General features: G+C 41.8%; 1 protein-coding gene across 3 annotated transcripts in view; it reads right to left on the bottom strand.

Moving 5' to 3' along the window:
* Positions 1-229: 229 nt before the first annotated feature.
* SIN3A (SIN3 transcription regulator family member A) overlaps positions 230-22,901 on the bottom strand; it is a 67,794-nt gene continuing 45,122 nt past the window's right edge. For all 3 annotated transcript variants that reach the window (XM_060096972.1, XM_060096971.1, XM_060096973.1), the window contains exons 14-21: positions 21,380-21,563; positions 19,743-20,316; positions 17,320-17,489; positions 13,670-13,843; positions 8,934-9,026; positions 7,920-8,014; positions 3,805-4,012; positions 230-1,488 (exon numbers count right to left, since the gene is read on the bottom strand). In XM_060096972.1, coding sequence (XP_059952955.1) covers positions 1,258-1,488; positions 3,805-4,012; positions 7,920-8,014; positions 8,934-9,026; positions 13,670-13,843; positions 17,320-17,489; positions 19,743-20,316; positions 21,380-21,563 — 1,729 coding nt within the window. In that variant the 3' untranslated portion in view covers positions 230-1,257. The remainder of the gene's footprint in view (positions 1,489-3,804; positions 4,013-7,919; positions 8,015-8,933; positions 9,027-13,669; positions 13,844-17,319; positions 17,490-19,742; positions 20,317-21,379; positions 21,564-22,901) is intronic.

Genomic DNA, 22,901 nt, shown 5'->3' with positions numbered 1-22,901 from the left:
GAGGAAAATACGTACTAAAAGAATGAATAATTCTATTTAAAAAATTTAAGATATTTTGATTTGGAACACATACAACTGACTGCTAACTATTTAAAGCAAAATCCTGTTTGTACCGTAGATAAGGAACTGAAGCCAAAATCCCTGCTTCACAGTAGTTCTCTGGTGAGGACAAGGGACTTGGGTTGAGAGTTTATTCCTTAAGTAAGAACCAAGCTTTATTTATTTACAAAAAAAAAAAAAAAAAAAAAAAAGTTGGGGCAAGGGGAAGACAAGTTTTACACAAAAGTACTACAACGGTAACTCCCTTTGGTAAAAAGTGTAATAAATGTCTTGTACATCTGTTCATAGGTACTAAATCTGAAGCCACATAGAACTATGGTACACAAGAAGCTAGAGCAGTTATGCTAGCACATCAAAGCATATTTCTTTTAATAAAAAATTGACAGTATGTACATTATTTACAAAAAAAAAAAAAGAAAAACCAAGTTAAAACTGTGTGTGTGTGTTTGTGTGTGAGTAAAGCTGGTGGATGGCACTAGGGTAGACTAGTAAAGAAGCAGGTACAAAACAGTTCCACGGGAGCTAAAAAGGATGACTGATTTGAATTTGTTGAGGTTGAGAACCAGAGGAGAGAATAACGGGTGGGCAGCAAGGGATTCGTCAGGAATCAAATCCACAAGATGATCAATCCCAAAGCCAAACTGCAGGTCCCAGAGAAAATCTAATGGGTGATCTAGATGTGCTCAAGTGACCAGGAAAAAAAGATCCAATCCAGTTTTTTTTTTCCTTTTTGGGGGGGAAGAGGAAAGGAGCAGTGACCATCAGAGTTACAATCCATCTAAGCATTGAGTCCTTCCCCAGTCTGTCAGTGAATGCTCGCCCATCCAATCAAGGTGTGAACAGCATCCGGTTCCCTCACTGAAGGTCAGGTCCCAGAAGGCTGCAGTCTTAGCTCTGCTGGTGTGTGCAAGCAAGCTGCATGTCCCTGTGCTTGCATGTATTTCTTCCCCTCCAGGGCAGGGTAATGCCCAAAACCCCTGGGAGAAGTTCCAGCTCTGGCTTTGTAAGGTATCCACGTTCCTTATATGTAGCCCACTTGGTGCCAGGTTGCACCAGCCACACACAGATCAGGTGGCCATGTCCCAGAGAGGCCCAGTGAGGCTTGAAAGGCATCTTCCTTGTTTCTTCAGTGTGTGCGAGTACACGTGCCCCTCCAACACACACACACCCCTCAAGTTATCTGCTCTGGCTCTGCAGTTAAGGGGCTTTGAACACTGTGCCGTATTTGACACGGTACTTGTTAATGCTCACAAAGTGCAGGGTCTCTGTGTCACAGGTGGTGGTGCAGGGCACCAGGCCCTCCAGCCCCTCACCCATGAGCCACTTGCTGGTCTCCGCTGCCATTTCACGGGGCACATGCTCCTTGGTCCATTTATCTACCCAGGCCTGGAACCTCTGATGTAGCCGCTTGCTTACCCGCTCATGGGACTGCAAAACAGAATGAAGAAAAAAAACCCCATGAACTAGGACTAAAAACCTTTCAAATACAAAGCCCAGTTTTCTCCTAAAGTGCCAGAAGAAAGATGTGGGCTTATCAGCGCTGATACCACTGATAAGTTAAAAGAAAAAAATTAAGAGTCTGTTTAAAGAGAATTGAAAGAGATTAAGAACCTAGAACACACAAGGAGTTGGAATTCATAAAGCTCCCAAAGAAAGACCAACACAGGGTCTGGGCAGAACTAGCTCAGTGCTTCTCGATTTTAGCCTTCTGCATCATTATCATGTAGGGGGTCGCGGCGGGGGGTGGGGAGAGAACGACTTGATCAATCTGCAGTTTTAAACCAGCAACCCAGCTGATTCTAAAGTACCCGGAGTGAGACACTGAGTTGAGGCCGTTAGTCTTTTCTGTCAGCATGGCAATCCACTTCTAAGTAAAACAAGGTAAAGGGCTTAAAACCCACTCTCCCTTCCCGCTATTACCCCACGCTGCCCAGCAGAGTGCTGGGCATAGCAGATCTTCAGTGGAGGTTTTTGTTCCTACCTATACATCCGGTAAATATTTATTAGTGCCCACAAGCAAGGCAGAGAAGGGGATACAAAGATAAATTAGGTGTTGCCCAGCTCCCCAAATCATTTGAATCAGAAACATGCAGGCATACAACACACAGCACCATGAGAGAAGTACATTAAAAATCGCCCACCCTAGGGTTCCCACTTGAATGTTCTGTAGTCTTTTCATCTGCCTCCCAAACCTGGTAACCCCTTCCTATTAACAGATGTACCCCTAAACTTCCCATTTACTCAAGCAAAATGAGCAAAGAAACAAAAACAAAAAACAAAAACCACCAGGCATCATCCTTAATGTTCCCCTTTCTCTTAACCTCCCTACATCCAAACATTACCACATCCTGACAGTTATATGTCCAATCTTTTTTTTTTTGGCTGTGCTACGCAGCATATGGGATCCTAGTTCCCCAACCAGGGATCGAACCCACGCCTCTTGCATTGGAAGCTTGGAATCTTAACCCCTGGACCACCAGGGAAGTCCCTCCAATCTAATTATAATTCCTCTACAACCCTGGTAGTCTGGGTAGCCATCACATCTCATATGAATGAAAACAGTCTTTTCGAGTGGTCTCTGCCCTTCCAACTTGATGCCCTCACTCACTCTCATCAGTCTATGTCTTTGTCAACGATGTCTCAATGTACCTCAAACAAAATCCAAACCGCGGCCTATGAGAATAAGTAATGTAGCCTCTGCCCACCCTTCCAGCTTCATGCACCCCACTTTCCCTATGGCGCAAGCCACACTGATGTTTTTAGTTTCTTGAAAATGCCAAGTCCTTTCCTCTCTCCCAGCCTTGTGCTTGCTTGTTTCCTTTGCCTAAAAAGTACCAACCCCCAACCCTGCACCAGGTTGGATCCTTGTCATTGTTCAGGCCTCAAGCGTCACCTCCTTAGAGAGGTCTTCCCCAACAAAAGCAGAGCCCTGCCTGCCAGTTACCCTTGATCACTTCACCTAGCTTCTCTCCTTGGTAGTGCACATCATCACACTACCTTATATGCTCTACCTCATGGCTGTAGTCCCAGGGCCTGGCACAATACCTATGTACCTGGTACATAACTGCACTCGGACTTTGACAATTCAGGTAGCATGTAAAAACAGACAAGATTCATACAAGCAATACCACCTGAAATGTAAATGCTAGGAGTAGCTTCACTGGAAGGTGCCACCAGCTGTTATCAACTGAATTGTGTCCCCACAAATTCTTATGTTGAAATCCTAGCCCCCCCCCCCAGAATGTGACGTTATTTGGAAATAACATTGTTGCAGATGTAATTAGTTAAGGTGAGCTCATACTGTCTGTTATAGGGTGGACCCATAATCCCACATGGCTGGCATTCTTTAAAAGGGGGAAATTTGGACACAGACACGCATTTAGGGAGAATGCCATGTAAAAATGAAGGCAGAAATATGCAAGCCAAGCAATGCCAATGAATGCCAGCAAACCACCAGAGGCTAGGAAAGGCAAGGAATAGTTTTTCCCTCACAGCCGTCAGAAGGTTCAAAACAACTCTGCCAACACTTCGACCTTGGACTTCCAACCTCTAGAATTGTAGGACAATAAATTTCTGTTGTTTAAGCCATGCAGTCTGTGGGATTTTGTTACGGCATCCTTACTCAACAATTCTCAAATCCAAGAGGTTTTCACAAAGGGAGAGAAACAACCAGAAGCCTCCGGGGCAGGCCTTGTCCTGGCTGAGGAGGGAGAGTGTGGAGAAATTCCAGTTACTGGTTCTCACCTGATGAGCCCGGAGTAAGGCGGTCCTCCGATACATGTAGTCCTCTGACTTGATCACATACACCATCTTATAGGAATTCAGCTTGAATCTACACTCCAGCTTATCCAGGCTATCCGCATTCTCCATGGTCTTCTTGCTGTTCCCTTCCTTCCCTTCCTTTTCCTGCTGTTCTCGACCACGCTGACACTTCCGGATCCGCCGCAGATTCCTACAAAGCAGCAAAGCCCTGCAGAATGAGAGCTCCTCCAGGTGCAGGTTCCCATGGCTGCCCCCAAAGTTTTCCTTATTATTTGCCTTCACAGCACTTATGACAATTTTAATTACATACATTTTTTAAATGTCCAATGGTTTTATTGTTAAAAAAAATTTTTTTCAACTGCAGAGATACAAAGAATAAAAAGTAGCAATTGCCAACTACCCCCTACCCCAATTCTCAAAATCCCACTTGCCTTGGCAGAGGTAGCCACTGTTAGCAGTTTTCATTTAAAGTCTTCTAGGTCTCTCTCAATTTTTCACTTAATGTCATGAAGATTTTTTCATTTCACTACACATAGATTTGTGTCATTCTCTTTAACTGCTACAGAGGAATGTGTCTTAATTGAACAATTCCTTAATAGGAATTAATCAGGTTCTTCATCTGAACCATAGAGCACAGAAAATTACTTAAATGTCTATTATTTTCAATTCTCCCACAGATGGTACATAACTAGTGCTATTCTACACATCTAGGAAAGAAGATAATTCATATCAGTGGATGCCTTGGCAGGCTTAATTCCCTCCAACACAAGCAGAGAAAGGTTGTCAGCTAGACAATTCTACTGTTTCCTACACTTTGCTATTAAAAACATTGCTTCAGTGAATATCTTTGTGTATATACATTTCCGTAGGACAGCAGTTCTTTGGTCCAAGGACTATTGGGGGCCCCCATGATGCTTTTTAGGAAGTTGTAAGATCAAAACTACTGTCACAATAATACTAAAACATTGTCTTTCTTTCTTTCTTAAAAAAAAAACAGTATTAACATTAGCATTGGCAGTGCAAAAATAATAGTGACTATTAAAAAAAAAAACAAATTGGTGATGGCACCAATCTGTCCTTAGATATCTTTGTACTCTTCTCTGGCCACACACTGGCAATTCAAAAAGGAAAGCTGGTCTGACTTAAGAATATCCTTGATGAAACAGTAACATTTCTTATTATTGATAAATCCCAGCCCCTTAGTTCACATCTTTTTAACATACTGGGTGATGAAATGGGAACTAAACATAAAGTACCTCTGTGTGCCAAAGTACAATGGGATTCATGAAGGAAAGCACTTGAGCACCGCTTGAGCTGCACATGGTTCGCCATTTTTACCTGAAATAGCTGACTAGCCAATCTGGGGTATTTGGCAAATATTTTCTCAAAAATGAACACGGGAGACTGGTACTTCAAGGAAAACAACGGGGGCCTCCCTGGTGGCGCAGTGGTTAAGAGTCCGCCTGCCGATGCAGGGGATACGGGTTCGTGCCCCGGTCTGGGAGGATCCCATATGCCGCGGAGCGGCTGGGCCCGTGAGCCATGGCCGCTGGGCCTGCGCATCCGGAGCCTGTGCTCCGCAACGGGAGAGGCCACAACAGTGAGAGGCCCACATACCGCAAAAAAAAAAAAAAAAAAAAAAAAAAAAAAGGAAAACAACGGAGCACATTTGTTGCCAATGATAAAATTTACTTTCAAGTAAAACTAGGAATTTTGGTAAACTGGTATTGGCCGGCATGAGGTATGACAACTTCCCACTACTTAAAGATGTGACTGATAAGGTCAACAGCAATATTAATAAATGTGGTGTTTTTTGGGGGGCTGGGTGGTGGGTGGGAATACTGTAAAATGAAGACGTGTCAACATTTGGTAGGTCTGCATAACTTAGTGAACTAACATTTTCCAAATAACCAACTGCGTGAAGTTATAAAACCATGCATGAAAAAATTCAAAGTACAAGATAAACCAATGGATTTTGAAATAACCACATGAGAAGTTCACTGATACTGCAACTAACCTTTAAGAAACTACTACTTGGACAGTTCTGTCATATCAAAGAATATCCATAATTATCTGAAAGGATACGGAAATACTACTTTTTTCAGCTACATTTTTCAGTAAGGCCAGATTTTCTTCACATATTTTGACGAAACAAAATAGTGCAACAGAATGACTGTAGAAGCAGATATGAGAATCCAGCTGTTCTTCTATTAAGCCAGACATGAAACAGATTTACAAAAATGTAAAGCAATGCCACTCTTCACTAATTTGTTGAAGTAGCTTTTCATTAAAATATTACTTATAACACAGAATGCATTTAGCATTGTTTTTAATGAATTCATAAACATAGTAAACGTTTTTCAGTTTTAATTTCTAATGTGGTAAATATTACTAGATATAATCCACATAAACCAAAGTTTTTTGGTGTATTCAATCTCTAAGACTGTAAGGGGTCTTAAGGACAAAAAGACTGAGGAAGAACCTCAGCTGTAATAGCTGTAAGGCAAATTATTAAAAATGAAAGTTCCAGGGCTTCCCTGGTGGCGCAGTGGTTGGGAGCCCGCTTGCCAATGCAGGGGACACGGGTTCGTGCCCCGGTCTGGGAGGATCCCACATGCCGCAGAGCGGCTGGGCCCGTGAGCCATGGCCGCTGGGCCTGCGCGTCCGGAGCCTGTGCTCCGCAATGGGAGGGGCCGCAACGGTGAGAGGCCCGCGTACCGCAAAAAAAAAAGAAAGTTCCAGGGTAAAGGTCCTATACATTTTAACTGCCCTGATCCTGGAATGATTGTATCAATATTTCCCCCACAGTAAATCAAAGTGCCTCCCCTCTTCCCCACACCCTCCATAACACAGACAACAAATCGTTTTAAGAATTCTGCCAATCTGGTGAGAAACATACAATGTTATGTTTATTTGTACTGTTTCATAAGCATGGAGGGACTTCCCTGGTGGTGCAGTGGTTAAGAATCCGCCTGCCAATGCAGGGGACACAGGTTTGAGCCCTGGTCCGGGAAGATCCCACCATGCTGCGGAGCAGCTAAGCCCTTGCGCCACAACTTCTGAGTCTGTGCTCTAGAGCCCGTGAGCCACAGCTACTGAGCCTGCGTGCCACAACTACTGAAGCCCACGCACCTAGAGCCTGTGCTCCACAACAAGAGAAGCCACTGCCGTGAGAAGCCCACGCACCACAACGAACAGCAGCCCCCGCTCGCCGCAACTAGAGAAAGCCCGTGTGCAGCAACAAAGACCCAATGCAGCCAAAAATAAATAAATAAAATAAATAAATTTTAAAAAGCATGGAGACTAAATCTGTTTTGTTGAGAAAGGGGCCTGGCACAGAGCAGCTACTTGAAGTCTGTTAAATGACTCAGTGAATGGAAGAAGCTGGAAGGGCCCTTCTGTTCTCACCCCTTTCCATGTTCCAATTAGGACTAAGTCTAATAATACTGGGATAATACCTTTCTGGGAATGTAAGACATGAGATTTCAATTCGCAAAATTTGGGGAAGGAAGAAAGCCAATCTACTACAGCAAAACCTATTTTCTACTTCTGAAACTCTGTCTTCATCCTCAGACAGAAGTCCAGCATACAATTTTTGCCCACATATGGGGAGGAAATTTTTTTTTTTTTTTTTTGGCAGTACGCGGGCCTCTCACTGTTGTAGCCTCTCCCGTTGTGGAGCACAGGCTCCGGACGCGCCTTAGAAGCTTGCGCCAGGTGTCCTCTGATTTCGTCACAGGCACCTTCTTCCTTTGCTGATGTAGCTTTGTATCCTTTCGCTACAGTAAACCATCACTGTGGGTGTGCCTACATGCTGAGTCCTTGAGTCCTCCAAGTGAATCATCAAACCTTGGAGACTCTGACACACATTCCTAAAGGGAAGTTACTACTGACTCCTAAAACTCTTGCCTCCCCGATGCGTTGGCACATGCTCCAGGTAAGCTCATGGTGTAAAAACCATACAAACCCTGAATTAGCATCCTCAGTAGACAGAACAACAGAATAAGTGAAAACCAAGAAACTGAAAGTCATCTGACTCCTCGTTCCTGGACTGTGCATTAGCGTTATGCTGCCGATACATGAGTTGGTTCACTCACCGTGGGAGAAACACTGGTTTCCGTGCCAGGTGCTCACGAAGCTCAGGAGAGGTAGTATCAGAATTCATGTATCGCTCCACATAGTCTGACCAGCGCTAGGATTGTAAACACAAAATGGGGGTGGGGGAGAGAGCACAAAAACTGAACTCCAACCTCATCAGGTTGTCTAGCAAATTCTATGACTAAAATGTCTGAAATACTTAAATACAAGATCAAAAAAAATCTCTTTCCATAATGACATGCTTGTTACTTGGTATTAAAACACAGCTTAAAAAAATCTGTGAGAATGCAAAACCTAAAGTTTCTCTGAGATACTTAACAGTTACCAGAAGTCATAAATGGTTAGAAGCTGGCTCACTGACAAGTTTTATTTCCCTACAGAGGGTTTTGTTAAAGAACAAAATGTATGGTGGCAAATGTTTGAAAATCAGTATCTTTCACATCAAAATCTAAATTTCTGGCATCTCTTTTTTAAAAAATTTAAGACTTGGCAACCATGAGCCAATATTCCCATAAAACAACAGTCTCCTCCCCTCCATATGCCCTCAGCATCATACATACATGTGGCTTGCATTTCTCATTAATATTACCTGCTAGACCCAACTATGATAACCAACTCACTCCGTCTACCCCGTGGGGTTGAGAACTCCTGGCTCCATCTATCCCAATAAAAAGTAAACATAACACAAAGGGTCAAGATGATACTGGGCAGATGGCACCTCATTTGTTGTTTCTTGTGCTTTAGGAGAAAAACAAGAAAGCTGCCAACCATGAGATTTCCTCAGAGGAGAGGGCTTTCCTGAAAGCAGATGAGACTGCCATCAATCCTAAATATCTTACCACCAGGCAGTCCTTCTCTTCAGCTGAAGATATGGCTGAAATGACCCGTACTTAAGCATCAGGTCCTGACCCTTAAACAGGCTAACGCTGGCTGGGCTTCTAGAAGACACTCACTGGGCAGACTCTCAGAACATGACATACTCTCCCCAGTTTCTGCAGTATACTCATCCATACCTCTGCTTCTACAGGGTCATCCGAGTTCTCCTCTTCCGTGTCCAAAAGCTCGATGGTCAGCTGAACCTGGCCTTGGCTCTGAATGAACATAAGCTGCAAATAAGAAACCTGAATGTAAACAAAAGACCATCTCCAAAGCTGTTAACTAGATTCTCAAGGGTTGAGAGGTGGGGAGGCAATAAAGTTATAAAAAAATTTTTGCTCCAGTTGAAGAGATGAGGAAGATAACTCAAAAGCTTAGCAGGTGATAAAAAGGCAAAGGTCCAAACTTGCTACCAGCAAAATGAAATGTTAGAGCAAGAAGCACCATTTCATGTTTCTTACTTCTTGAATTAGCTAAAAATCAGCATCAGAAAGAGTGCTCAAAAGTCAGAACCATAAAATGTCAATGCCATTTCACTTGATAATCCCATTTATGGGACTTGATACAAAGATGTAAACAAGTCTACAGTGTTTAAAAAAAAAGGAAACTCCTCATACCAAAGTGAAATGGAAAACATCAAACAGAAAAACAGCAATCACATTTCCTCCACAATCAAGACTACCCAAGAAATCACACATACCATGAGGTAAGGAACACAAAACATCAACATAAGAAGTGATCTGCTGCAATGGTACCAATCATACTTGAAATTGAGTTCAGCTAATACTATTTGTGTGATTTTTTTAAAATTCATATTTAAAAGCAGTACACTGATAGAGGCAAAACCAAGTCACATTTTGCACAAAAGAAGTATCAAATGGTGATGGCACACAGATCTCTCCTTTTGGAATCCCAGGATTCTCAATGCCCTTATCCTAAGGGCTCCCTGCAGACCAGATCACTATAGGAACCACATGGTGAAGATCAGTGATTAGAAGAAAGCTTGAGGATCATTTATTTCAACATTCTTCATTTTACATAGGGAAAACCTAAAACTCAGAAAGTTCTGATTTCTCAAGGCCACACAGCTAGTCAGTAAGCAAACAGGACCAGAAACCAGTTCTGGTTCACAGTTCTTCTGGAGAAGAAGAATTCTTATTTGTTAGTAAAATTTAAAAAGTAACAAGAACATAACATACACACATACAAACACAGTTACTTCCAAAATAGATTTGAAAAAAACTGCTCCTAGGAGTTTGCTAAACCCCCCTGGATTTAGGATGAATGACCTAGAGTGTCGAGATTTGTCCCACTGCTGTAAAGAAACCACCCTTCAAAGTAATATTGAGAAGACAAGTCTCCTCTACATGCCTAAAACTGAACTCAATTTCATCCCAACAGGCTCCTCGCCTGTCTGACACCTGTCTTGTTAGGTCCTTTACCATGTGTTCACCCCAACTCTCTGACCTCTGCAACCACTCTCCAAGTCTTGACTAGCTTTATTATTAGACTGCCCACATCCATCACCCAAATTTGGAAACTGCCTCCAGTTGTAAACATGACTCTGATTCCTCCCCTCCTCCTTACTCAGTGTTACTAATCTTCCTGAAAGCTCAAATCCAGTGGAGTATTTAGTCCTTAAAAATGCTTCACTGCTCGCCAACCACAACAAAATTCATACCTTTTCCTTGGTTATGGCTGTGAAGATCCTCTACCATGTGGACACCCCCACCTCCTCTCCATGCCTCCTCTGCCAATCTCCTAGGCTTCATTCAACTAACACATAGTCACTGAATGTTTGCCATTTATTAGGCAGAGGCACGCGCAGAAGAGAACATGGCTTCTTGCTTGCAGGAGCTCAATTTTAGTGAAGGAAAAGGGATACAAATAGCTGTATTTACATTACAACAAAATAACTACGAAGGTACTACTCTAGAAACATGTGCAATATGTTATTCCCCCTCAGTGAGATGAGAAAGATTTCACTTCACTGAAGTGACACTCAGCTGAGCACTGAAGGACAGGACATAGGGGAAGACCAATCGATTTCAGCAAAATGATGACAAAGAAAATCATATTTGAAAAAGTACATAAAAAGAACTACAGGGCTTCCCTGGTGGTGCAGTGGTTGAGAGTCCGCCTGCTGATGCAGGGGACACGGGTTCGTGCCCCGGTCTGGGAAGATCCCACATGCCGCGGAGCGGCTAGGCCCGTGAGCCATGGCCGCTGAGCCTGCACGTCCGGAGCCTGTGCTCCGCAACGGGAGAGGCCACAACAGTGAGAGGCCCGCGTACCGCAAAAAAAAAAAAAAAAAAAAAAAAAAGAACTACAACCCCTCTCCCCCGCAAAAGGTGAAGGATACGAGTAGGCAATACACAGAAGAGAAAAATAGGAAACAGTAGCAAACAGGGAAATGTGAATTAAAATATTTTTCTAATCATCTAATTGGCAAAAATAAGTTTGATAATACTACTAAGTGTTGACTAAGAATGGGGAAATAAATGCTCTTATCAAAGCGCACACTGGTATAGCCAGTCACTTTGGAGAGTGAAATGGGAATATCCATTAAAGTTTAAATTTTAAAATATGCATGCCATTTAACCCAGTAATTTCATTTCTCTGCCTCTACCCTAAACAAACACTACCACGTGCACGCAAGCATACAAATACAACAAAATGCGGTTCACTATTTGAGATAGTAAAAAATGCAAATAGTTTAAAACGTTTACCCATGAGGCAATGATTTTTTTAAAAAACTATGGTACAGGGAATTCCCCGGCAGTCCAGTGGTTAAGGACTTGGCGCTTTCACTGCTGGGGGCCCGGGTTCCATCCCTGGTGGGGGAACTAATATCCCACAGGCCATGTGGCATAGCCAAAAAAAAAAAAAAAACCCCAAAACAAACAAAAAACCCCACAAAAAACTATGGTACATTCATACTATTATGTATGACACAGCAGTTGAAAAAATGAGCTGGATCTATATAAACCAAAATAGAGCAAATTCTAAGACATTAAGTAAAAAAAAAAAGATGTAAAATACGCTATCTAATCCAATCTAAATCTAATCATTTATTTCTATATAAACATCTATGTGTCAATATATGCAAATGCACAGATAAGAGTCTGAATGGATATACAGAGAGCTAAACATGCCTAATTTTTAAAAAGCACTGTAGAATATGCATAGAAAAAAAATGAAGGGAGAGGAGGTGGGAGGTGGGACTGGACAGGGGATTTGAAGGGCTGCTTATTCTTAGCTTAATGCTAATACTATGGACTTTTATTCTCTATGTAAACATCTGAAAGAAAAAGGTCACTGTGATGACACAATTTTCCTGGTTACCAAGCCTTCTGTTCCTGCTATTCCCTCTGCCATTCTGACAACTATTCTTATCTACAGGGTGAGTCTACCCATTCCTTCATAGGCCCTCACCACACAATTTAATACACTGTTAACTCATTGTAGGTGGGGGTGATAATTCTGTCCACCATGAAAGTAAACACCCACTAAACTCATAATAAACATTTATAGATTTAAAACTCTGAAAGGCTTAGGAAATCTCTTCTGTAGTGGGAAAGTCCTCGGATAGTAGAACATTAGATCTGTGACTGAACTAGAAAACTCGTTTCCAGGTCTTTGATTCTAAATTAAGCCAACAGTACAGGTGATAGATCAGAAACTAAAGAAATAGCTGAAAGTAGAAGCAGACAACTAAGTGAAAAATTTGAGGGTCAGATCATTAAAGTGCATGGAACATGCCCACCAAGGTCAAACTTTTATTTAGCTTAGCTCTCTCTGTTAGGCCAACTACAAACCTTATTCTGGGTCACCTAAACCTGTCCTTACATTAATACATACAGGCTTTGTTCAACTATACACGTTTATTACATAGATGCAATCATAACACACATAATTTTGTGTCCTTTATTTATTTCAGTATTTTTATAAGTTATAATTAACTTTTAAGAGCTGCAAAATATGCCATCCAGCATTCACATAATAGGCTGCCATTAACCATTCCCGTAAAGGGTTGGACACCTAGACTGTTTCCAGCTATTTGCTTTTCTAATTAGCTATTATAATGGTGGAAAACCGGGAACAACCTAAATGTCCAACTAGACAGGCATAATTTTCTATAAAATTAAATATCGGGCTTCCTTGGTGGCGCAGTGGTTGAGAGTCCGCCTGCTGATGCAGGGGACGTGGGTTCGTGCCCTGGTCTGGGAAGATCCCACATGCCGCGGAGCGGCTAGGCCCGTGAGCCATGGCTGCTGAGCCTGCAGATCCAGAGCCTGTGCTCCGCAACGGGAGAGGCCACAACAGTGAGAGGCCCACGTACCGGAAAAAAAAAAAAAAAAAAAAAAAAAAAATTAAATATCAAATAGTTGTAAAAAGATGCTGAAGACTCAGAGGTGTTGCTAATTGAGCGAAATAAGTTTCAGAACATTTTGCCCAGTATAATCTTTTCCAAAATATATACAAGCATAGAAAAGTTTGGAAATGCCATCAATGATTATTTCTGGGAAGAACTGTAGGTGACTAGTTTTTCTTTTCTCTGCATTTCCTATCTTTTCTACAACGACCATGGATTACACTTTTAAACAATAATATTTACAAAGCATTTAATACCCAAAAAAATGTTGAGAATACAAAATTATAAAAATCATATGTAAGAGCTAATTTTTTTAAAAGGCAAGAAACAGACTACCCACAAGAGACTTTACTTTTCCATGTTCTTTGCATTTCTTCCAGTGAGTTCACAGGCTCTCCAAGGCGGTCTAGGAGTGGAATCACTGGGTCAAAGTACCCTGGTATGGCTTTGACTCACACTGTTGTCAGCATGGTCCCTGACTACCTGAGTACCTCTCACCTTAAAGCAATTCTCATCTGACATGAGCTGCTCAGCCTTCCGCTGATATGTTGACTCCAGGAGGCTCCTTGAGGTCTGCGTGTTCAGCTGGCCTCCAGTGGCCCCATTATTGTTTTCCGCCAGGTACAGGTCAGTCACTTGTACACAGATCTCATCACTCACGATGTGCTGCAGCTGGAATCAAGCAAAGACAAGTCATCAGGGAACCAAAAATATAGTTCTCCCGTCATACACTCAGCCTTCCTTTGGTGGTTCCAATCACTCAGCTCAAAAAGGTTTTTCTGGTTGATAATTTTAGAACATTAATCATACAAAACCACTATCTTATTTTCTTGGAGAATAACCAAGCCAAAATCTTCAACCATATCTCTGGTCCATGAATAAAATGTTCATATATATTTAAAAGCAAAACCATAAGCAACTCAGGTTAATGTGCTGCTTACTTAAAGTTCTAAGGAACTTAAAAAAAATAAGAAAATTTCCATGGCTTCCTAATTTTATGGCACTTCTTTACCATTTACAATTTCCTTTCATACGTATTCTCAGTTGATCCACACAACTACCCTGGGAAGCAGGCTGGAGAAGGGTACCCTATTATATTGATATATGAGACAAATTTACATGTTAGATAAGAAAACTCGTGTGCTAAGGTGAGGAGAGGGACTTCGGAGAACCATGAAAGCAAGATCCACATCTACATTCACAGCCCTAGTACAAAGTCTGAAACTCAATAGGCACTGAGGAAGTTGTTACTGAATTAAGCTGTCATGGGTGCTCGGCTGAAGGAGCTGAGTTAGGACTAATATTCTTTCTAACACACCCCCTATTTTTCCACATCTGATAATAAAAGTATAGTATTTAAAACTGTAGGTAAATTAACTCATTTTCAACACAGGTCAATCACGACTGACTACTGGTAACTTCTGAAACTATCTTATTAAACTATCTGATGACTAGAAAGTTGAATCTTTCAGAGATTCTATTCTCATAGGTCATGATGATATATCTACTGTGAAATAAAAATTATCTCAAATGAAACTTTACCCATTAAAATGCCAGAGAATGTGAAAAACAGATACAAGAAAGCAAAACGTTAATTGTAGTATCAATTTGTCTATTTTACTTTAAAATTCTCATAACCACTAAGCCATTCTATTTTTAGGAAGATACTCTTTTTGAAGTGCTAGTAACTATGACAACTACTTATTTTTAACATTTAAAAAACTCTTAAATGACAAGTATGTGTATTTGTAGATAAATGGACAAGGTGCAAGGTCAGAAGGGTGAGTGACCTGATGGTGGTAGAAAGGCCAGCAACTGGAGATGGTTAAATTACAACTCGTCTATACAACGGCTTTTAACATGACCATTAAAATAATGCTTATGATAACTTGATAATACGGGGGAAGGCTTAAAATACAGTGTTTAAGAGAGAAAAAAAGCAGTGCATGTCCAAAGCATGGTCTCTATCATGTAGATACTTCTTCTTTATACCTTCCTGTAAAAGGAGACCATGTCACCGACTCCCTATCCACACCCTCTCCTTGGATATCTGGCCCCTTCTAGTCTTTGGAAAGGGCAGCATTATAAATCCAGGAACAACTAGGCAACTCTCGACCCCACGCTAGGCTGGTTAGATTCTCTCTCCTGCTAAATTGAAATGACACAATGAGTGTGTCTGGTAGACTTTTTACAGAGGAGCACCTGGATGGAGGCACTGCCATGGCAAGTGAAAGCCTCAGGTGCTGGAGAAGCCTTGAGTATGTGCTGAGTGTTCATCAGAAGAGAGAAGCATGAGAATGAGGGAGATGTCCAGAAAGGAGGCACACAGGAGAGGGAAAAAAAAAAACTCCCCAGTCTAACCCCTAGATGGTCTGGCCATATTTTGAGTCCCACACCAGATGTCTGTGAGACTGCCTATTGTATTCTTAAGACAAACCCCTCTTAAACTAGTCTAGAAAAGTAAGATAAATATATGGTTTGACCTTGAAATATATGTTCCACCTCCAGTCAGCAATGAACTCTGGGAGAACAGCAAAGGAGATAAGGAGAGTAAGAAATGTTATGCCTCCAATTCAGGAGTTAAGCTGAGGAGCATAAACGTATTTTAAAAACACTGGATTCAGATTTCTGGATAAAACCTGTCTCCATAAAAAAAGATTGGACCTTACATATTATTGACTCAAAATCATAAGCAGGTGCTTCCAGTAAATGGACTAATTATATCTATTGTTTAAAAAACCAACCTTGGGCTTACAAAAAAATAAATAAGCTGGTTGTATTACATTTTTAAAGTTGTACTGGTAGTATGAAAGACTTTACTTCTAGCTGTAGCAACAGCAAACTTGTAAACAGAAACATAAGCACATGGTAACTGAAGTCTTTTATGTAAATCTAGGGGACATTAACAGGCATTAGTCTCTCAAAAATTATGACCATAGCTGATTGTATACATGTAAAGATTTCTGTCCATCACCATTAAGACCTCTTAAGGGGAGCCCTAATAACCACTTCAACTTTCAGCTCTCTGCCTGACTTTTGTGAAGATGCCAAGATTCAGTTATGTGAAGCAACATTCCTTGACTCTGAATAGATCCTGTGAGAGGGGTGCAGAGCCATGCATTCTTCTAAATTCAAGGCAAAAGCATGAGTACTTTGCGAAGGGGTTCCATATTTTATCCGAGGAAAACACTGAGCAACAAGCTTTTCTTTCCATAGTAGTGGTGTGGACTCTAGAATTAGAATTTTCTTTTTAAAAGTTTTCACTTTGGGCTTCCCTGGTGGCGCAGTGGTTGAGACTCCGCCTGCCGATGCAGGGGACACGGGTTCGTGCCCCGGTCCGGGAAGATCCCACGTGTCGCGGAGCGGCTGGGCCTGTGAGCCATGGCTGCTGAGCCTGCGCGTCCGGAGCCTGTGCTCCGCAATGGGAGAGGCCACAACAGTGAGAGGCCCACGTACCGCAAAAAAAAAAAAAAAAAGTTTTCACTTTAAAGAAAGTGGTGCACTAACAACAGACTCTGATCCCTTCAAAAGTTCAGAACTAAAGGCAAAGGAATGGAAACCTATTACATGTTATTTGCTATAAAATTATTGTTGTAAAGAACAACATATTTACAAACTTCCAGGGTGCCACAAGAATAAACCACAAAACCAACTACAAATCTAACTCAGAGGGAACCTCAGATAGTGAAGTGGACAGAGTATTATAAAAGATGTTGTATGAAACCCTTCCTGTAAAAAGAACTTCAAGTGTTAAATAAGGAAAGTCCATAGAATTACCAACACCTACAGAAGAGGAAACTGAGCTCACGCCTGGTACCCGACGTAAGAGCTGGGAGGGTAGGGCAGGGGGTCAGGACCAGTGCTGGGGGTAAAACATCAGGTCTCAGGTAGGCTCATACTCCCAGGGCACGCTGAGCAAAGCAAAGGAGTCAACCACATGGCTGAAGTACTCCCACTCTGTTAACAGGAGAAATCTGACATCACATCACATTAACCTCTCCCTCCCCTCTACAGAACCATGCGTTCATAAACATCATTATATGAGGAAACTGACTTTGCTTTCCCAACAGAAATCTTGCCTTTTCTCTTTCCTGAATCCATCTGTAGACTTTCTCCCTCACCAACCCTAGCCTCCGCCATGCCCTCACCTGTCTGACAATGCTCTGGATGAGTTTGTCCATGGTAAAGGCAATGTAGGCATGAATGGTAAACATCTCTCTTAGCGAATCTTCATATTGTGAAGAGTCTATGTTGCCATCCAGCAGGCTCCGCACCATATCCAGGAAAGCTGGGTAATAATCTTCTACATCAACGTCCACTGTGGGAGAGATGGGAGAAATGAGGCCTTACCCTGCTAAGGAAAGATCGGAAGAGAAGGCAGGGCAAATCCCACAGCTGGCCTAAAGATCACTTAACAGAACAAACCTAGGTGTTTAGTCTGCTGCAGAGAGATGAGATCTGACAGGTGGCTACAACCCCCAGCACTTTCTATTAAAGGAGAGTGACTCTGCAACTTTAACAGCGGCTTCTAACACTCTGACTGACCATGCCTGAAAAACACTTATTTACAGTATGGCCTGGCTATGCGTGACAGGAGAGCAAAATATCCCAGGGAAGAAGTTTCTTCAAAAAGTTCTTGGCTCCGCTGCTAAGAGAGGAACCTGCTCTCGCAGCCTGCAAAGAGCATCCCTCACATGGGTCACCTGTTCATACAGCTCTTTCAATGGAGCATCAAGGGCTGAAGAGAAAAGGCAGACGGAACCATACTCTAGTACTGGGAAACCTCTTGGGAACAGAAAAAGAGGAGTGCAAATTAAATCCTCTATGAATAATGAAGTGATCTGCATTTGTCAAAGTCCTTTTGTTTAAAAATGGATTCCCAATATTGTACTTCACAAATTACATTAAATGATTTGTACTTGCTGCATATGAATCACTTCAACCACCAGCTGGAATCTTATCAGTTGTTACAGAGACGTCTGGCAACTAGCAGAGTGCACAAGGAAAGGTGAAAGGACTCCGCCTTTAGTTTACTAAAGTAAGACCCATTTACATAAAGCTCAAAAACAGGCAACTCTGATCTCCAGCGCTGGCAATCAAGACTGTGGCACAACGGGGCTACTGGTTATATTCTGTTTCTTGATCAGGGTGCTGGTTATCAGGTGTGTTTGCTTTGTAAAAATTCACTGAGCTACACAATTCAGATGTGTATACTTTTCGGTATATGTGTCGCACTTCAATAAAAAGTTCACTGAAATGAAAACAAAATTACAACAAGAACTCTTTGTCTTTGACATTTAGTTACCTCTTTGAAAAATATAGGGGAAAAGAGGCTGAGAGCAAAAGCTGAGTCCATTTCCATTTATCTGAAGTGTGATGGATTCATTCAAGACAGGTTAAACAGGACAACTACTGTTTAAAAGAAGCAACTGGCCTGAGTTTCATTACAGAACATTACCTTGTTCAGACCCACAGCACAGGAACGGGCCGTGCTACTGCCATGAAAAAATGCTTCCATGTCAGAATAAAGCTATGAGTGCTATTAGCGCAAACCACATGACCCACGATCAGTGTGAGGTTTGACATTATTACTCAAGAACAAAGTGTAAGCCTCAAACCAGGTTAAGTCAATGGTCAAGCCAGGATTAGGCCATTTTCTGTCTCATTTCTACCCAAGCAGATGGAATCACTATACTGAAGTCTCTCAAGCTAGTATTAATCCAGATAAAGGCTTTTAGAATTAATTCCCAGGTTCATTAGCTCTTCAACAGATAGAAGGCCAGGGCTTCAAATGGGCTTCTTACACCAGTAACAGTTAAAAAAAAAAAAAAAGAAAGAAAAGAAAAGAAAAGAAAAAGGATAATTCACTCCAAAGATTGGCTATTTCCTAAAGAGCACAGAAGAAAGGCTTCACAAAAAAGCTTTTGGCTCACAGCTTAAGTACCTAACTTATGACCTAAGGAGATATCTAGAAGCAAGCGGCATAGAATTACTCAGAGGACATGGTGGCCTCCTTAATCCTCAATTCTTTTCCTTCCCTGAGCCTCTGTCTGCATTCCTGTTCTGCCTGTTCTGCTGTCTCAAACCATCTCGAGTCCCCATCTCCTCCTTTGCATCTGTCTCAGGCATGAACTAGGAATTTATGTTCTGTCATGGAATGAAACCAACTATGATGTTTGAGTCACGTCTCTGTCCTTTCAAACACTTTGCAATAACCTAGAGATCTGCCATTTGGGAAACTGACAATAACTGACACCCACTTCCCTGGTGTCCATAGTACCAGCTACTGAGTGTCCATGATCCAAGCAGTGCACAGGGTGCTTCACATATTTTCTCCAGTTGTCCCAACAACCCCAAGAGACAAGTAGTACCTCCATTTTACAGATAAACAGGTTCACAGAGTTTAAGTAAGGTCACACAACCAGCAAATTGCAGTGCTAGGATTTGAACCTAGCCAGCCTCTAAGGCCTGCCTGTGCTCTATGTATAAAAGAAAGCAGTCCTGAATCTAACCAGGCCCTGAGGTCCCCAACCCCTCACATCTTCTGTAGACCGACAATCTAAGCACTCACTAGGTTCTTTGAGACGTAGCTGGATGGCGGGGCTGTCACTCTTGTCTCGCTTTATGCCCAACACTTCCCGTTCCCACTCTCTCTCTCGGTTTTCTTCTTCAATTTGCCGTTCAGCTTGGGAACAAATCCGCAGCAGCCTCAAGCAGAGTATCTGGTGCAGTCGCATAAAGATATACCAGTTACTATTAACATAGAAGAGGTTGTATACTTCATCCATCCCTCTTAACTTCTGAGCTGCTGTGTTACTGAACAGTAGCTTGGACTTAGGGGGACTGCCCCCAACACCATTGTGCTTCTTAGCCGCCCCTGTGGCTTCATCTACATCCATCTCTTCTTCTTCCTCTTCCTCTACATCCGAGAGATCACCTCTCTGAGCAAAGAGCAGATCTGGAATAAAATGATGCATGATTTGCTTGATTTTATATTTGTCCTCCTTCTGAATGCCTGTCTGCCTCTTCACATGGTGGATAATCAGAGCAGCAGCATCTTCCAGAATCTGTTTGTCTTCGTAGGCAAGTGAGAGGTGTGGGCCAACAGGTACACCAGCATTTTCTTCCGTAGCCTGCTCTTGCCTCTAACAGGAGAGAGAGACAAAGTATTATGCGACGCATCTACAGAAACAACAAACAGACCTATGTGACTGCACCAGCAGTACTTTCTATTAACCACAGGGGCCATTATTTTCCAATCCCAAACTTCCAGAAACAAAAAGATAATGTGCGAGATGGGGTTTGGTACCAAAATGATCAGTGCCTTCCAGACACTGAAGACTTATAAGAGACAATGGGACAGAACTGGGACCATCTTTTAAAATTCCGGATTAGTATTTATGGAGAATACGATATGAAGTCTAGGATTTACTTTAAAATCCTTCTGGGGTGGGAGTGTGGAAGGTGGCAGATATAACAAAATTGGCTAAATAGAGGAGATTAAGTTTATGTAAGAACTCACTTCACTATTCTCTCCCCTTTTGTGTATGTTTGATAGTTTCATAATACAAAGTTTTTTTTTTTTCAAATTCAAGATCACACCACTTCTAGGAATTCTCAATCACACTGTATTTGTTTCTATCCATCCCCTAAGACTGTGAGCTCAAAGAAAGCAGGATTAATTTCTTATTCATCTCTGTATCCTAACTCCCAGTACGCTATATAATCCTGGTAAGGATGTCAAACAAACAAGGATTAGGAAGAGTCTAGGGGGAGTTCTCTGGCGGTCCAGTGGTTAGGACTCCACACTCTCAGTGTGGAGGGCCCAGCTTCGAGAAACTAAAATCCCACAAGCCACACGGTGCGGCCAAAAAAAAAAAAAGTCTGGGGATCAATGATAGTATTTTAAGCTGTGGGAAGTTGAGATGGGCTACACGAAGGAATATAAGGTACTGTTAGAAGGAAACAAATAGGGAGAGAAGTGGGAGAGGGGGGAGTGGGCATGAACTGAAACCAGGATGGGAAACAGTTTAGTGAGGCTTAGATTTAAAATGGCAGGATCGGGAATAGAAGTCTATGCTATGAAGCAAGAATCAACAAGTTTTGAAGGGTCTCATATTCATATAACAAAGATAATCTGCAGCAGTCAAAGCTATGCTGAACATACAGACTGGGGACTTCACACACATGTAGAGACCTCCAGCTCACCTCATCATAGATACTCTCAATCTCGTTGAGTAAGCTCTTAGACCTCAGGACCTTGGTGTCATTTTGTTTAAAGTTGATGCCCTGGTGGTCCAGAGATTTCAAGTAGTACTTCTCATTTTGCTCTCTCCACACCTTGTTAAAGCCTCTCTGAGCTTCTCGCCATTCTTCCTCTTTCATCTTCAACCTAGTGGAGTGGAAGGTGGAAAAACAAGACATGGGAATCGAGATGAGGGAATTTTAAAGTAGGGAGTCATATTGGAATCCCTACTACCCAAAGCAATCTACAGATTCAATGCAATCCCTATCAAACTACCACTGGCATTTTTCACAGAACTAGAACAAAAAATTTCACAATTTGTATGGAAACACAAAAGACCCCGAATAGCCAAAGCAATCTTGAGAATGTAAAATGGAGCTGGAGGAATCAGGCTCCCTGACTTCAGACTATACTACAAAGCTACAGTAATCAAGACAGTATGGTACTGGCACAAAAACAGAAAGATAGATCAATGGAACAGGATAGAAAGCCCAGAGATAAACCCACGGACATATGGTCACCTTATCTTTGATAAAGGAGGCAGGAATGTACAGTGGAGAAAGGACAGTCTCTTCAATAAGTAGTGCTGGGAAAACTGGACAGGGACATGTAAAAGTATGAGATTAGATCACTCCCTAACACCATACACAAAAATAAGCTCAAAATGGATTAAAGACCTAAATGTAAGGCCAGACACTATCAAACTCCTAGAGGAAAACATAGGCAGAACACTCTATGACATAAATCACAGCAAGATCCTTTTTGACCCACCTCCTAGAGAAATGGAAATAAAGACAAAAATAAACACATGGGACCTAATGAAACTTCAAAGCTTTTGCACAGCAAAGGAAACCATAAACAAGACCAAAAGACAACCCTCAGAATGGGAGAAAATATTTGCAAATGAAGCAACTGACAAAGGGTTAATCTCCAAAATTTATAAGCAGCTCATGCAGCTCAACAGCAAAAAAACAAACAACCCAATCCAAAAATGGGCAGAAGACCTAAATAGACATTTCTCCACAGAAGATATACAGACAGCCAACAAACACATGAAAGGATGCTCAACATCTTTACTCATTAGAGAAATGCAAATCAAAACTACAATGAGATATCATCTCACACCAGTCAGAATGGCCATCATCAAAAAATCTAGAAACAATAAATGCTGGAGAGGGTGTGGAAAAAAGGGAACACTCTTGCACTGCTGGTGGGAATGTGAATTAGTACAGCCACTATGGAGAACAGTAGGGAGGTTCCTTAAAAAACTACAAATAGAACTACCATATGACCCAGCAATCCCACTACTGGGCATATACCCTGAGAAAACCATAATTCAAAAAGAGACATGTACCAAAATGTTCATAGCAGCCCTATTTACAATAGCCCGGAGATGGAAACAACCTAAGTGTCCATCATCGGATGAATGGGTAAAGAAGATGTGGCACATATATACAATGGAATATTACTCAGCCATAAAAAGAA

This window comes from Mesoplodon densirostris, chromosome 4, assembly GCF_025265405.1.
Source record: "Mesoplodon densirostris isolate mMesDen1 chromosome 4, mMesDen1 primary haplotype, whole genome shotgun sequence".
Taxonomy (NCBI): domain Eukaryota; kingdom Metazoa; phylum Chordata; class Mammalia; order Artiodactyla; family Ziphiidae; genus Mesoplodon; species Mesoplodon densirostris.
Note: the sequence above shows the minus strand (reverse complement) of the source record. Positions and strands in the feature narration are given on the sequence as shown.